Raw genomic sequence first — 15,858 nt, 5'->3', positions numbered from 1 at the left:
TTGGATCTGTTTTCACCAAAACATTCTCCCCATAATTGTGCAACTTTTTTGTAATTTGAGCCACCCCGTATGACTAACGGTTTCCGATATCCCTGTAGTCTCCCTTTAAATAGTTCTAACCCTGTATAGGGACGGAATATGATTCTGAAATGATTTCCAAGAAATGTAATTCATAAGTAGAAAATGAAAAATACTGTAGATACATTTGTTATCCTGATTCCTAGAAATTTTTTAATTTTGAAACCCAAAAATTAGGCAGACAAGAAGTATAAAAGTTTGACGTAAATCAAAAATGTTAGCATAAATTATTCTTTCCCTATCCCAAAACACTTGATGAAAACGAGCATTACTGTCCTAAGCCAAGAGAACACCAGAGACAATTCTAATTCATAGAGTTCTATGTAATACCGGCAGCACCACATGGTTAGTCCTCTCTTTCAAAGTAGACAAATGAACTGTTGTCCCTGAAGTGTTCTTCTACTGTTCTACTCTTTAAATGCTCCAAACATAAACAAATGGAACACACCCGAAAGAAACACGTAAGTATTTAAATAATTTTCAAGTATTTTTTTTAACAATGTGAGCCAAAAGCAAATCATAATATAAATCTCACTTAACAGTGACACAAAATAATGACTAAAATTAAACATATTAAAAATGCCTAACTTCGCACAGCGTGGAAAAATTTTAGAGTAAAAAGCTCATCAGTAAAAGGTGGTGCGTGAGGGAGCAGGGGAAAATAAACAGGAACACTTTAAGAGTAAAATGTTCCAGTTTATTAGAACGCAAAAAGCTAATCTGAAATGCTTCCGAAGTATATTTTTTGTCAATTTGAAAGTAGCTGTTACGTGTAAGCGTAATACCAGAGTAAAGTCGGTGATTCTCAACAAATTCTGTGTTAAAAAATATTGCCTCCTTATTATAAATTTGATTTTCTTATTCCTATTTTTTTTTCGAAAAAATACTATTCATTACATGTTATTCACGTAAACTGTGCTTTATTTAAAATATTTGTACGCATTCACCCTAAACTCATATAGAATTGTTTGTATTTTTTTTTTTTTGAATAATGCATAAAGTGGTAAACAAGTAAAGTCTAGAGACAGCCGATTTACTTTCCTTGAAGGCCCCCTGAATTCGCGTTTCTTATGTCACGTAGGCCAGATATTACTTTAATGGAATCATTTTTACGACCTACGTCTTTTTCGTACGATTTACATACAGAAAATCTTAACCCGACCTAATCTAACTGATCAGTTTAAACTTTCTTTATTAAGAATCAAGAAAAGCGTTGATATTAAAAGCCTCGAAGCAAAATGGATTGGGTGTCTCTAGACACTATTTAATAAAGATATAGTCCATAGGATATTTGTTGGGATAGAATTCCAAGAAAATAATAAGCCAATAAGTTCTGTTATCAAAACTACTGTAACAATTTACCGCGGCAGGGGCGTGCCTTGAAATTTTCCACCAATGTCTTTCTTCCTTGAGTGTCGATTACCGGGGCAGAGGCGTGCCTTGAAATTTCTTGGGTGTCGAATGCGGTTAATTACAAAAAATTGGAGAAGGGGTCTTCTTTAAATTCTATCTCAACAAATACCAACTGTACTTGTATAGATTTTATAATATACCCTTTAATCTTTATTTTGTACCTATATATTTGTTAATTTTTGTCAGTCTATTTAATAGAAATGACCTCATCCTCATATGAATAGTACGTAAACAAATTAAAATTAATATACTAACTGTTTATGAAACAAGTTTTAAATGTGTAATTTCATTTCATAAGAAACCAACCAAATTCAACTAATGTATGTATCAGCCATGATAACTATAATAAAAGTATACACAGTATGTATGGCTGAAACTGAATATGACTATTAAAAAAATATTAACTAGCCATTTCCCCGTTACCACCCCCATACACCCCCTTCTGGGAGTTGAAATGTCAATTCTCATGCAAAGTCGAGTAGGGTGTGTATTCCTATGTTTTCTGGGCCACTAAGAAAGAAGAAGACTACCAAAAATGAATTAGACCCCCTTGTTACCCTATAGCGTCTCTTTACCCCCCATACACCTCTTTCTGGGAGTTGAAATGTCAATTCTCATACAAAGTCAAGTGGGTGTTCTAGGCTGTTGAAAACAAATATGGGTGGCAAAGGATGCTGAGGGTTGACGAGGGGGTTGGATTCATTTCACAGGCATACAAAAAGAAATGTCAAGACCCAGAGGGTAGACCCTCCTACCCCTCCATTTTTGGGGTCGCTGAAACCGAATATGACCATAAAATAAAATTTAACTAGCGATTTCCCCGTTACCACCCCGATACACATCCTGGGAGTTGAAATGTCAAATCTCATACAGAGTCGAATAGGGTGTGTATTCCTGTTTTCTGGGCCACTAAGAACGAAGAAGATACCAAAAATGAATTACATCCCCTCGTTTACCCCTAGCGTCACTTTACCACCCCCATACACCCCTTTATGGGAGTTGAAGTGTCCTTCAGCTTTGTTGACAGTGCTATTGGAACTGAAATATTACACATATTTATCATTACGTTAGAAGAACTTCGTTTGTCTTTAACGTCGCAACAATGCACTAACGTACTCTGCATAGAAGAAAAATATTTCTGAAAACTTTAACGTGATTAATTCACAGATAATTCGGTTTCTTCAGATAGAAGATTTTTCTTTTTCACTTCTCTAGCTAAATATTTAGCAAATAAGATTTAACTAAGTTTGATTATTATTTGTCGAAAATATTTATGATAAATCATATTTTCGATTTTTCAAAATATTAGTATCGAGCAGTTCTAGGAACAAACAATACTTTTTACTTTTAGGTAGGTACCTATGTACCTACATAAAAATTTGCGAAATAAACTAAAATGAATTACCCTAATGCTATACGTACACACATGGACACTATATTGTCTAGACAAGCTCTCTAGATTAGGTGTTTTCGTCTATACACTATGTAAAGTAGTGTCAGTAGATCGAACACTTGTGTCTCTTAAGTATATAATCTAGGCTTGTGTCGCGACGCCGCTCTAGCAGATACGTATACTTCTGACTGAAGTCTGAACACAAAACATGTCGAGATTCATAATCAAGTGCACCGACTCGATTGGAAATTTATTGCTAGACTAAGTGTGACAAAAATTAATTAAACTACCATTAATACATGGCCCAACAAGTTTACTGGTCAAAAGATAAACAAAGAAACTAATAGGAATACTCCAAAAAAGAAAAATCAGAAAGAAGAAATCTGGAGATGGATCAGACAGTAGACAAAAATTAAGATTCAAAAAAGAAATTTATTTGATTACAGAAATTCACTACAACACACTCAAAAACTGTCACGTAAAGACCGGATTATATGCTATCAAAAACCTTTATAATATGAGCATATATATGCATACAATTTTTTAAATATATGCATGATTTATGCAAAAGCACCATGAAATATGCAATGACTAATTCCAAGGCTTTTCTTTGACAAAATTATTTTTTTCACTAAATTATAAGCAATAGGATATAAAATAAACAACTAAACGAATTTTAAACATGTATTACATAGTTTACATTATTGTACAAATATATGCATAAACGTAACTTAATACTAAACTACAAGATCAATCTGAAATATTGTAAAATGCACTAGTAACAATATGTGTTTCAAGGTTTTCTACTATAAAATTATGCCTTCGGTCACTAAGAATATGTTTATATAAAGAAAATGATCTTTCTACATCAACCGAAGTTACAGGACAAAATTTTAAGTTTGGAATTAAAGCCGGTTCAATATCCAAATTTTCTAAAGTTATACCGGGTTTATAAAACATTATAAACCGGATTTCTTTCAATTACCCCTTCTAACTTCGTAGCTACGGCCTTTCCTACTTCACCTTGCACTTGCTTACAATCATATATAAATTTTTCTAGTATATCTATTGACTCTGGCAGGCTTTCAGACGTTCCTTCTAATTTTAAAATACTTTCTGGTACAAAACTATAGTTACATTTAATGTAAATCAATTGCTGTTCAATTTCAGAATTTTGAAGAAGTTGTTTGCATTTTTGAATGGATTGGGAATCATCTTCAATTTGTAAAACTAACTCTTTAAATTTTTGGAAATTATCTGCATAAAATATTGCGGCTCGAATCCAGGTGCCCCACCTGGTGACAACAGGCTCAGGTGGTAATGGTGTTTCAGGTAAATACGCTTTATAAAACTGCACTCTTAATGGGGCCTTTAAAAAATTTTCTTCGCATTAGCAATTAAATCATTGACCAATGGGAAGGAAGTTCTAATGGTCTCTGCAACCCTATTGAATCCATGGGCTAGACAAGTTACATGAATTAAACTTTCATAAAATATTTTTAAATTCCGTCCTGCCTTTAACATATACGGTGCAGCATCGGACAACAGAATAAGAACTTTATCTGTAGGGACTGGATGTGGCAGATAGAAATGTGTTAATGTTTCTTGAATATAACGGGTAACTGTTAGGTTGTTTGTTTTTTCAAGTTCTTTTACTGCTATAAGATGAGGTTTTCCAGGTTCTTAAGAAAGTTTTCCAATCATTAGATTAGCTATGTAACGACCGCAAGCATCAGTTGTTTCGTCAAAAATAATATATATGTAGTTATCTGCAATTTCTTTCTTAATTTCTTCTATCACTGAAGCATATACCTTTCCAACGACGTTTTTTCTTATTGTAGATTCATCTGGAGTGTTAAATTTACAGTACTTTTGCAGAAATGCCTTCACTTGAGGGTTGGTCAATCTTCATTAAATTTGGTCTGCCCATGGTGTTGATTACTGCTGACTTCCACAGCTTGCTTCAACGTTGACTGAACAGGACCCGATTCTGTTAGCCTTAGAAATGTGGGACGGCGTCTTGGCGTGCTGGTCTACGTGGAATTTCTTCGAGCAGGAAACAATTGTTGAACAAGCCTTGCAAAAAAATGCGATCGCCATCCAAAATAAGTTCTGGATACGATTTAATCCACGAAGCACTTTGAATATTTGACATGTTCGCTACGTAATTCACATTCACTTTGTTTGAGCACACTTTAGGTGTTCGAACTACTGCAACCACACTGATACTAGTAATTTCAAAAAGGATGAAAATAATTTATAGTAGAGGTATAGTAGGTATTCAAACCTCAGCTTAACAAAGCTATAAAAATCTATTAATATTTACCTGAATATTTTTGGATTATTGTTGGGTTTAAACTTTTATGGCTTTATGTAGGTATTAAACTATTTTAAATATTTAATCTATAATTAATTATTATTGGGTTTAAACTTTTATGGCTTTATGTAGGTATTAAACTACCTACCTGTCCGAATGCCCATGATAAGTAAATGACAACAAAATTTCTTTATTTCTACTTTCCAAAATAGAAAAAATAACGTAAATATGCAAGATATGCAAAGAAATCCTACATATACATTAAATGACCAAATTTGAAAATATATGCAAAATATGCATAAAATATGCAATTGCATAAAATCCGGTCTTATGACTCATAAGTAATACTGTTTATTTATAGATAATGTAAAAAGCAAAAAAAACATTAATGTTAATGTAGAACATGTTCAAATTGCTCGCCGAGAACGTCTTGGCAACATCCTAATCTTAAATTGAAATTTCTGCTAACGTTACTCGACATCTCATGCATAACCTATCTAATCGCAAGCGTTATTCGTCTTCTTGAGTCAGCGAAGTCGAGGAGTTTAGTTTTGTAACGAGCGTTCAAATAAAAACGTGGTCGAAGTTGGCTCTGACACATTGGACGTAGGGAGTAGCTTATAGCGACCAACTTAACCTCATTTCTCAACGAGCTGTATAACTTTATTTTAAAGAATAATCGTGATAACAATAACAAACAAGTAAAGGAGCTGCGGAAAGTGTCCCCCTCCTTGTTATAACAATAAATTAAAGCAGCTGCTGAAAGTGTCCCCCTCCTTGTTCCAAGCACTTTTCACACCTGTTCCTCAAAGAATTAAAGACATTTTCTAAGATGCTCGGGGTATTGTTAATTTCACGAATCTTGTCTATAAGTCGAGCCTGCAGATGGTTTAAATCAGGAATAGGCAGTTCAAAAATAGTGTTTTTAAGGTAAGGCCACAAAAAGAAATCACACGGCGTAATATCACATGACCTCGGTGGAAATTCATGTTCAGCATTGAGACTTATTAGTCGATTTTGGAAAACTTCCCTCAACATATTCATCGTCTCGCCTGCCGTATGTGCCCTTGCGCCATCTTGTTGAAAGTAAAAGTTTGTAATTTCGTTTTCTTCCAGCTGGTTAACAAAAGGAGCGATAATTTCTTCTCTGTACCTTTGCGCAGTAAGAGTACCATTAAAAAAAATACGTCCATAAAATCCTACTTCGACTGAGAGCACACCAAACTCCAATTTTTTGAGCGTGTAGAGGGCCCTCGACAAAAAAGTTATCTGATTTTTCAGAAGACCACATTCTCATATTCTGTGAGTTTACGTAACCACTTAAATGAAACCAGGCTTCATCAGAAAAAAAGGTGATATTATGATGTTCACCGTAGTTGTTTAAAAACCATTCACAAAATACAGCCCGTCGCGGAAAATCAACTTCATGAAGTTCTTGCTGACAAGTTAAACGATAGGAGAACAAACGCAAATCTTTTTTTAACACTGTGTGGCAGGTACCGACTGATACTCCCACCATTTGTGATAAAACACGTACGGAAGTTCTTGGCGCATTTTCCATTATTTGTTGGACAGTTTCTTTTAATTCTTCAGTCCGCTTTTTAGGTCGGCCGCTTCCTTCTTTTCTTGTTACACTGCCCGTTTCACGAAAAACATTAACACAACGCTGAACTGCACTTTGAAAAATTTTGTACTCAACAACGCCGGGAAATTGATTTTGAAATTCTATGAAACATTCCTCAATAGAATACTTCCATATTCCATCAATCTAGCGTCCATTTCTAAAGTAGGACTCTATGATAAACACTTTTTGTTCTTGAGAAAACACCATTTTAAACGCTTTTTAAAACGAAAATATTCAAACAGATGACGTTTAAGTTCATTTGCTATACGCTACGCCCTACGTCCAAATTTTCAGAACCAACTTGACCACGTTTTTATTTGAACGCTCGTTATATAATACTTTTGACATCACGCCTGAGATGTTGAGTTAAAAGTTCAGATTAGGATGTTGCCAAGACGTTTGCGGCGAGCTTTTTGAACATCTCCTACATTGACATGAATGTTTTTTTTGCTTTTTTACATTATCAATAAATAACCAGTATTACTTATTAGTTTTTGAGTGTGTTGTAGCGAATTACTGTAATCAAATAATTTTCTTTTTTTAATGTTAATTTTTGCAACAAATCTGAAAACACTTAATATTTCCGAAACAGTTGAAGATAGGTATAGGGCAAAAATTGAATAATATACAGGGTGTTGCATTTAAAATAAGAAAGTTGGTATTGACCACTTTTACATGACACCCTGTATAAAAAGTTTTTGTTGAAAAAAATGCACAACTAAAAATAGGAATCGACGTGCCCGAGCGTTTTTTCGAATACGCCCCCATTTATTTATTATTGAATTTATTCCATTTAGCTGATACACACTATACTGTATGGTTTAAGAGCAAATGCATCGTCAGCTACTACTACAAAAGGTACAGGTGTATTTCTTTCTTCAAGTGTTCTTTCATTAGGAATATGCAAAAGATTTTCCTCTAACGCTGTTACTGCTCCATCAGACATACGTCCATTACAAACAATTTTGTAGTCGGCATCTACCAAAGCCATCAAAACAATATTGTGACTTCCTTTGTAATTAAAATAGTGACTGTCACTATTTTTAAGTGCCTGTAGGACAATATGTTTGCCATCTAGAGCCCCTATGCAATTCGGAAAATTCCGTTTGTCTTGAAACTTCTGCGCAATGTCGTACCATTCATTGTTTGAATTAGGCACCTGAAAATTAACAAATCGTTTTTAATGTTTTTGTTTCTGTTAGGAATTAAGTGATGAGCAAAATTAATTTAATGAGCCTTCTGCGCCTGACGAAATAATAAATATCATTGAAGAATTCCCGATCACTGATAACTGTGTTAAAAAGTTAGTCAGAAAGAATAAAAAAGTGTTAAAACAAGATAAATAACTTCATAAAGCTATAGCGGAAATGAGCAAGCAGAATGATAATGAACAGATACTTGCCGACGGCATACTGCGAAATATGCATTCTGAAAGTAGTAAAAAAGGCTAAAAAGAAAAATTCAACAATCATCTTAGAAATTACGGATTATGATGAGAGTTTAGCACAAAATTTAAATATTCCGATCATTCAATCATTGGGCCAAGAAAGTTAACACGCGTCACCTTCTACATTTTAAATACAAATCAATCTATACTAGACATACCAAGAAGTACTTCGGCTACATCTTATTATGAACATTTTGATGTACAAGATCAGTTTCAATAGCATGCAAATTAAGACTGTATTCTGGTGAATGTTTAATATAATATAAATTAAATAAATTCTAATTCTTTAGTTTTGAGTCCTTTCCCTAAATATTTGTTACACAATAGTATTATATAAAGAAATATATTTAATTAACTACCTATATCCTTCAAGAAATCATCTTTTAACACTTCATAAATAGCTTGACAATGTTCGGGAATTATATATGAAATCGTTGAAACAGGAATTCTGAGCAAATACATTAGTGAATGGTAACTTTCACCTGAAAAACTTAATTTGTCTAATTTTGCTATTAATTTATAAAATAATCTTATTTACCTCCAGCCAGAAATTTCAATGTTATTGCTACCCTTTCAGAACTGAAATTGCACAACACATCACTCTGTATCCTGTTTTTCAACTTTTGGTTTAACTTTTTCGACGAGGAACTGAAAGTCTGAAATGGACCATCCGAAGAATATTTTTAAAAACCTATGAATCTTCACATCTGAGTTCCGCTCCAAATAGTTTAGTTGTTTGTTTCGAAATTTTGCTAAAAATTCCATAGCTATCCTCGCAAGAAATTACAGGATTTTAAGTGAAAACTAGAAGAGATAGTGTTTGAAAGAGAATAAAATTGTGTATCTTGTGTATATAGAAAAACATACAGGGTGTTCCATTAAAAAAAAAACGACTTATGAAGGTTTGAAGTTAACTAAACTCGGCATTAAATTTCTAGCACCCTGTATGCAATTAAGCCACTTTGAAAGTATGGATGGGAAGCTTAAGGGGTCTACCTATCCCTCTATAAATATTGTTGGTATATCTTTCTTAGTATAAAATACACATGGTTTGAAGCTAGTCACTGTTTCTCTCCCATTTTTTTTTAAATTAAATAACTCGAAAACGGTTAATGTTGGAAACAGGGAAACTTCATAAAAGTCCACCTAAAATAACACGTAGAATACAAAATTGCAATAATATATAGGATGTTCCATTTAAAATAAGCAAGTTGATGACGACTTTTGGTATAACCGGAAGTGGTACGTGGACGCCATTATTTTAGTTGAGAAGGGCATGCCCGAAAACCTGATATCCCAAATTTTCAAAATACAAATCGAAGTAGTCTGAAATAATTCTAATGGGCCGTCACCGTGAGCCACCCTGTATAAAAAATATATACATAATAATACAAAATAGTTTTAGTTAAATTTTTGTCGAAGACCTGCTTTATTGTTACCTAAAATTATTTGTGTCATTTTTTGGCGTCTGTATAGATTATTCTTATATGTATAAGTCAGAATAACCATTTGCAAAGAATTTAATAATTTGCACGTCATGATCGTCAGGGTCACTATAACTGTCCGTTACAGGATGTGGTTCAAAAAGATATTTTGAAATTAAAGGTATAAAGTGTGATGATATTGCAGAAACCAATTTTAATTTAAACACTTTTTGTCGACACCGACCAGCAGTAATAAGCTTAGAGCCACGGCCGTCTTCAAAGACGGCAGTGTTAGAGCGTAGTATATGCTCTAAGATAATAAAAGATTTATATATTTTTTCTGAAAATTCAATAATTTTAAAAACACCACTTGCAGGTATATACATATGTATAGGTGTGCCTTTGAAACAAACGTTGTAAAGGCAGAAATTATATTTAGATTAATGGCGTAATTATGATCATTAATTTTTTAATCTAATACAATATTTTTGCAATCGTATGCACAACTTTTCACCATTTTCTCAGGAAAAACGCAAATAAAATGATTTTAATATTTTTAATATCTCAATATTCTCAATACGTGAAACACTTGTAAGATCAAACGTGCCAAACAGAGAAAGTAAGACACTATGCAACCATTTTGTTAAAGTTTTGTTGTCGAGTGTATAAAGAGAGTTGAATTTGTTCATTTTAATAAAAAATTGTCTAAATAACAATGTTTGTTTATAATATTTTCCTGTTGACTCAGAAAACAAATATACAAATACAAATATTTATTTTACCATGACTGTTAAAACTAAAATGGGTAGGGTGTAGTACGAGGTCTTTCTATTTATCTCTAACCTTAAAATTTAGAGGGTTTATTGGTTCGTTCAGTATTCAGTGCATCATTAATTAGTATGATATACAGGGTGGTCCGAATTTTATGCAGGAAACTTCGAGGGCAGATAGATATCTCTTTAAAATAATACGTGTTTGCCTTATAAACATAGGTCTGGAACGGCACCGTTTTGGAGATACAGGGTGTTGAAGTTGTCAAAAAAAATTTTTTTTTTTTTTTTATTTCCGGAATCTATTAACCGATCTCAATAAAATTTGGTACATACAATGTATGATAGTAGGCCTTATATTCCATGAAATATGAGCTTTAAAGGTTCAACCAGTGGTGTACAACTGGACAAGGGTCACCCCCTTTTTTACAAAAAACCTACGCCACTGCATTTTTTACATGTCATTGTAACTGATTTGTATTCTAATGCATAAAATACTTAAAAAAAGGTTAACCTTAATTTTTTCCCTAAGATTAGCCGTTCTCACGTTATTCATACCAATATTAACAATACAATCCCCTTGTGGCAGACACTTTCTAACAATAATATTACAAGAATATTTGTTTATATTTAAAAGTAAGTGCAATTATTTACACTCCTTTCTACACCACCTGTGAGGTAGTATGCGATATAAACAAAAAATATATTTTTTTAAACCTCAACACCCTGTATCTCTAAAACGGGATAGTTCCAGACCTATGTTTTTAAGGCAAACACATATTATTTTAAAGAGATCTATCCACCCTCGAAGTTTCCTGCATAAAATTCGGACCACCCTATATAACGTTAAATTTGCCCATTTTAATGAAAATTATAAAAATGCTTGCTTTGTAGTAAGATTATAGATTAATTCATTAAAAATTTATGCATAGCTTTGACGTCAGACGATTTGTCCCTGCATTAGTTTTATGAACTCTGAACTCTGCTATCTTTTTTCTGTTCGGAAAGTTACCCGTAGCCTTAGAACATATACTACTGGAGGCAGCGTCCCAGTGGCCGAGACTGTAGCGGAGGTTTAGAGAGAGAGAGGCGTATAGAAGTGTATGTGCTATCTCTTTCTAGTAACATGCAATCGCGTGCTGCTAGAGAGAGATAGCACATACCCTCCTATCTAAACCTCCGCTACTCTCTCGGCCTATGAACTGAGACCACAGAAGACGCTGACTCCAGTCAGAGCCGGCGGAAGGGGTGAAACAGCGAAGCAGATGTTTCAGGCGGCATTTTTTTAAGGGCGGCATTTTAAGACTTGATTATTAACGTTTTATAAATTTCAAAAATTACAAATTGCACAAAAATCTGAAAAAAAAACAATTTTTGACCCCGAATGCGTGCTTTGTGCTTTTATTAATTATTTAGAAATCAACGAGTTGAGCGAAAATTTCGCTAACATCCTGGTATCTTTAAGGATTTTAACCATTCCTGTGTCTGTGGCCAGTGGAGAACGTTCATTTTCAAAATTAAAAATTATAAAAAATATTTACGATCAATCATGGCTCAGGAATAGTTAATAGACTTAGCCAATTTTGCTATCGAGAAAGACATAAAAGACAACAAGACAAATAAGTTGGTTTACGCTGATATTATTGAAGACTTTGTTAATGAAAAATGTAGAAAAGTTGATATGTGATTCCAAATCCAAGGTGTCCCCCAGAGGGCACGGTCCTGTCCGCACACCTATACACCATTTACAACTCCGACATCCCACATCCCCCCAACACCAACATATACTTATACGCCAACGACCTGACAATCACATCCCAATCCGTAGATCCTAGATACTCCTTAGACCAACTCGAAACCTGGTGCAACAGGTGGATAGTCAAAATTAATCCCAACAATAGTTCGGCTATCCTTTTTACCAAACGAAAAATCCCACAAAATCTGACTGACACTATCCCAGGAACTCATCTCCTGGAATCGACAAACACGATACCTGGGCGTGACGATGGACCAGCGTCTCACGTGGAAACCGCACATCGTGGAAACGGTGGCGCGAGCGAAAACCACCAGGGCTAGACTCTATCCCTTACTCAAAGGTGGAAACACACTCAGTTTAAGGAATAAGCGAACGCTTATCAAGGTGGTACTTCAACCGCAGCTAACCTACGCCTCCACGGCGTGGGGTCACGCGGCAAAAAGCCAGTTAAAGTCATTACAGGCTGTGGAAAACATAGCCCTCCGCACGGCTACCGACGTGCCCTGTTACCAGCGTTGCCAGACGTCCCGATTTTGGCGGGACGTCCCGCTTTTTAACCCAAAATTAAATGTCCCGCGCGGGACACGCTCAGTCCCGCTTTTCCCGCTCTCGAATGATTTTTTCCAGATCGGTTATTAACGTCCTTTTTTTTTAGACATCGATATTTTTGAAGACACGAGTGAGACCTCTTTTTTATATACAAACCCGTAGTACGTCCCGATTTTGCACGAAAGAATCCCGCTTTTTTATTCAAAAAGTTTCAAAATCCCGCTTTGCCCGAAAAAAAATCTGGCAACGCTGCCTGGTATGTAAGAAACACTGACATATTACGAGACTTACAATACACAAACGTTACACAGACAATAAGACAAAACGCGGAGAAACGGTTTGACGTAGCCGCTAGACATGACAATCCCCTCCTCAGGCAAGCCGTTGACTACGTACCCGACTTGTCCGACAAACACAAAAGTCCTAGACACCAACTTTTTGACCCTGATGGGTGACCACCCCAACGACATCCACCCCTGCCCGCTAATCTTTTCTGTTTCAGCGCCAGGATCAACACACACACACACACACACACACACACACACACACACACACACACACACACACACACACACACACACACACACACCCACGCACAACCACGCGCGCGCACGCGCGCCCACACACACACACACACACACACACAAACACACACACACACACACACTCACACTCACCCACACCCACACTCACACCCGCACACCCGCACACCCGCACACCCACACACACACACCCACACGCACACGCACACTCACACGCACACACGCACACACACCATACCCTCCTTTCCCCTCCCCTCCCGCGCTAGCCTAAGGGCCACCTTAACAAAGCGCATGATATGTGTAAAGATCCCGTTTTGACATAATTTAGTTTCTTTTTTATTTTTTTAAGATGTTTCTTATAATTTCTATTTGTTTTTTTTTGCTAAAATATTTGTTTATTTATTTTTGTCTATTGAAATGTTTTTTTCATTTTATATAACTTTTTATTAATAAATTTGTTATTTGTTCCAACGGGCGGCAAGCAAATATTTGCTTCAGGTGCCAAATACCCTAGCGTCGGCCCTGCCTCCAATAGTATATGCTCTAAGCCCGTACCCGTAAGGTATTTTTTAAAATAGGAAAATAGCTGTTCCAGCCCCTAGAATTTTTGTTTTGTATAAATCTTTAACCTCTATTCATCGTTCTTGACTATACGATCCATGGAGACTTATCTAGTCTCCCTGATACGATCTATGACCACTAGTATAGTAATTTACTTGCTTTGGGGATTTTACATCGTACATGTTCCTCTACTTGTAAATTGACGGTTGAGATTCTATGGTTGAGTTTAAAAGTTTTTAACAGTCTTAAATGTCGTTTTCAACTTTTTGTCTAGCCGTTTTCTTGTTTGGTTTTTCAACTGATATTTGAGACCGATTTTTTTAGTTCAAGTGTTTAGACAAGACATTTGTTTCAGTTAGTTGAAGGATGGAGTGTCAAAAAGAAAAATTCATCGATTTGCCTACAGTGAATGCAAACATGTAAGTTATTCATTCCAAAGGATTCTTAGAACTTTATATTTAAATATATAAGTACATTCCTTTTATCAAAATTACATTTCATAGTTTATATAATGTATCATATATAAATCCTCATGTCGCCACCAGTGATAGAATTACAAAAATTTATATCGTATAATTAAATATTAAGATAATTCTGTTTCTAAAAGACAGGCAGATAAAAGTTGTAAAATTTAATTAACATTTAGTGTTGTTTAACATATTAGCTTTATTCTCGACTTTACAGCAAAGCAATACAAACAGAAGCCTACCATATTTTTTGTAAATCTTGGAGAATTCTTTTCTGGAATCTGGTAACGAAAAAATAGAAAACAAAATACGTGAAAAATTGATTGGACTATAGCTTTTACGGCGACGAATAAACTTCAAAAAAAAAGTTTTTAAATATATATTTATTAAGTTTAAACTAAAATAACATTCTTTGGTTTTTTAGGCACTTAAAAGGAACTTGGAGGAACTAACGTTTACAAAAACGTTACAAAATCAGAAGTTGACGAATAAAAATTTTAATTAGAATCTGTCTTACTATTGTCACTTTTGTGAATTTTTTTCAGATAAATTTTTGTCTAGCATTAATCTCTGAACAGGTTATATTTAAATTATATTGCAGTATTAAAGCGTTGCCTACCGTACTTTCCAATATATTGGTTTTCTTACTTGTCCAATAAAAGTTCATTTTAGAAAAAAGTCTTTCTATTCGAGTATTAGAACCTGGAAGGCAAAGTAGAAATTCTACAACTTTGTATAAAATAGTGTACTACGAGACATATTTTTTTCTTTGAACATGTTTGACTATAGAGATGAGATTTATTTCATTTTAATTTTTTTACTGAAAAGATTACAGAATAGCTACTTTAACAAAATCTTTTGTAAATCCCTACAAAAGATTTGGGGATGCTGGACATATATCTCGAAATAAGGGACGGTCCCATATTTTACGGGACGTATGGCAGGCTTATAACATACTTTTTCATTATTATGATACTATAGAATACCATACGATTTTATAAGATGTTTATTCTTACATACAACATATAAAATAAAAAAATTCAATTAGAAATTTAATGAATAGTATTGAAACTTTATATCACTGAGTAAAGTTTTCATTTTTATTCACAGTATTAAGGAAATTCCGTGGGCTGAAGAAATGCGGAATGTACTAGAAGATGGTCTAAGTAAAACTTTTTTATATTGGTGTCAAATGGTCCTAAATATGGGCGAAAACGAAGAAGTTGTAAAGTCATGGGTGAGCATTTTTATAAAAACTTATGAAGAAACCTGTTGTGAACTGGTTTCGGATATGGAGAGAGTCCAGAGTAATGTTCTGTTAAAAATTGAACAACTGCTAAAAGAATTTGAACAATTATGTTATACACTTCAAATTAGTATGCCAGTATTAGGTGATACCACCCAGAAACTTAGTTTACATCAAGAACAGCAAGAGTTAAAGAAACACATCAATGAGTAAGTCACATATTTGAATATTTCATGCTGTTTTAAAATTCTTCTAACAAAGCATGGCACAT

The 15,858-nt window shown here is 34.4% G+C and overlaps 1 protein-coding gene across 2 annotated transcripts in view; it reads left to right on the top strand.

Moving 5' to 3' along the window:
• Window positions 1-14,114: 14,114 nt before the first annotated feature.
• The window catches only part of LOC108909209 (protein regulator of cytokinesis 1-like), a 35,280-nt gene continuing 33,536 nt past the window's right edge, over window positions 14,115-15,858 (top strand). For both annotated transcript variants that reach the window (XM_018713467.1, XM_018713468.1), the window contains exons 1-2: window positions 14,115-14,293; window positions 15,452-15,796. In XM_018713467.1, coding sequence (XP_018568983.1) covers window positions 14,241-14,293; window positions 15,452-15,796 — 398 coding nt within the window. In that variant the 5' untranslated portion in view covers window positions 14,115-14,240. The remainder of the gene's footprint in view (window positions 14,294-15,451; window positions 15,797-15,858) is intronic.

Source organism: Anoplophora glabripennis, unplaced genomic scaffold, assembly GCF_000390285.2.
Source record: "Anoplophora glabripennis isolate ALB-LARVAE unplaced genomic scaffold, Agla_2.0 scaffold398, whole genome shotgun sequence".
Taxonomy (NCBI): Eukaryota; Metazoa; Arthropoda; class Insecta; order Coleoptera; family Cerambycidae; genus Anoplophora; species Anoplophora glabripennis.
The sequence above is the reverse complement of the archived record's forward strand: the minus strand, read 5'-3'. Positions and strand labels throughout refer to the sequence as shown.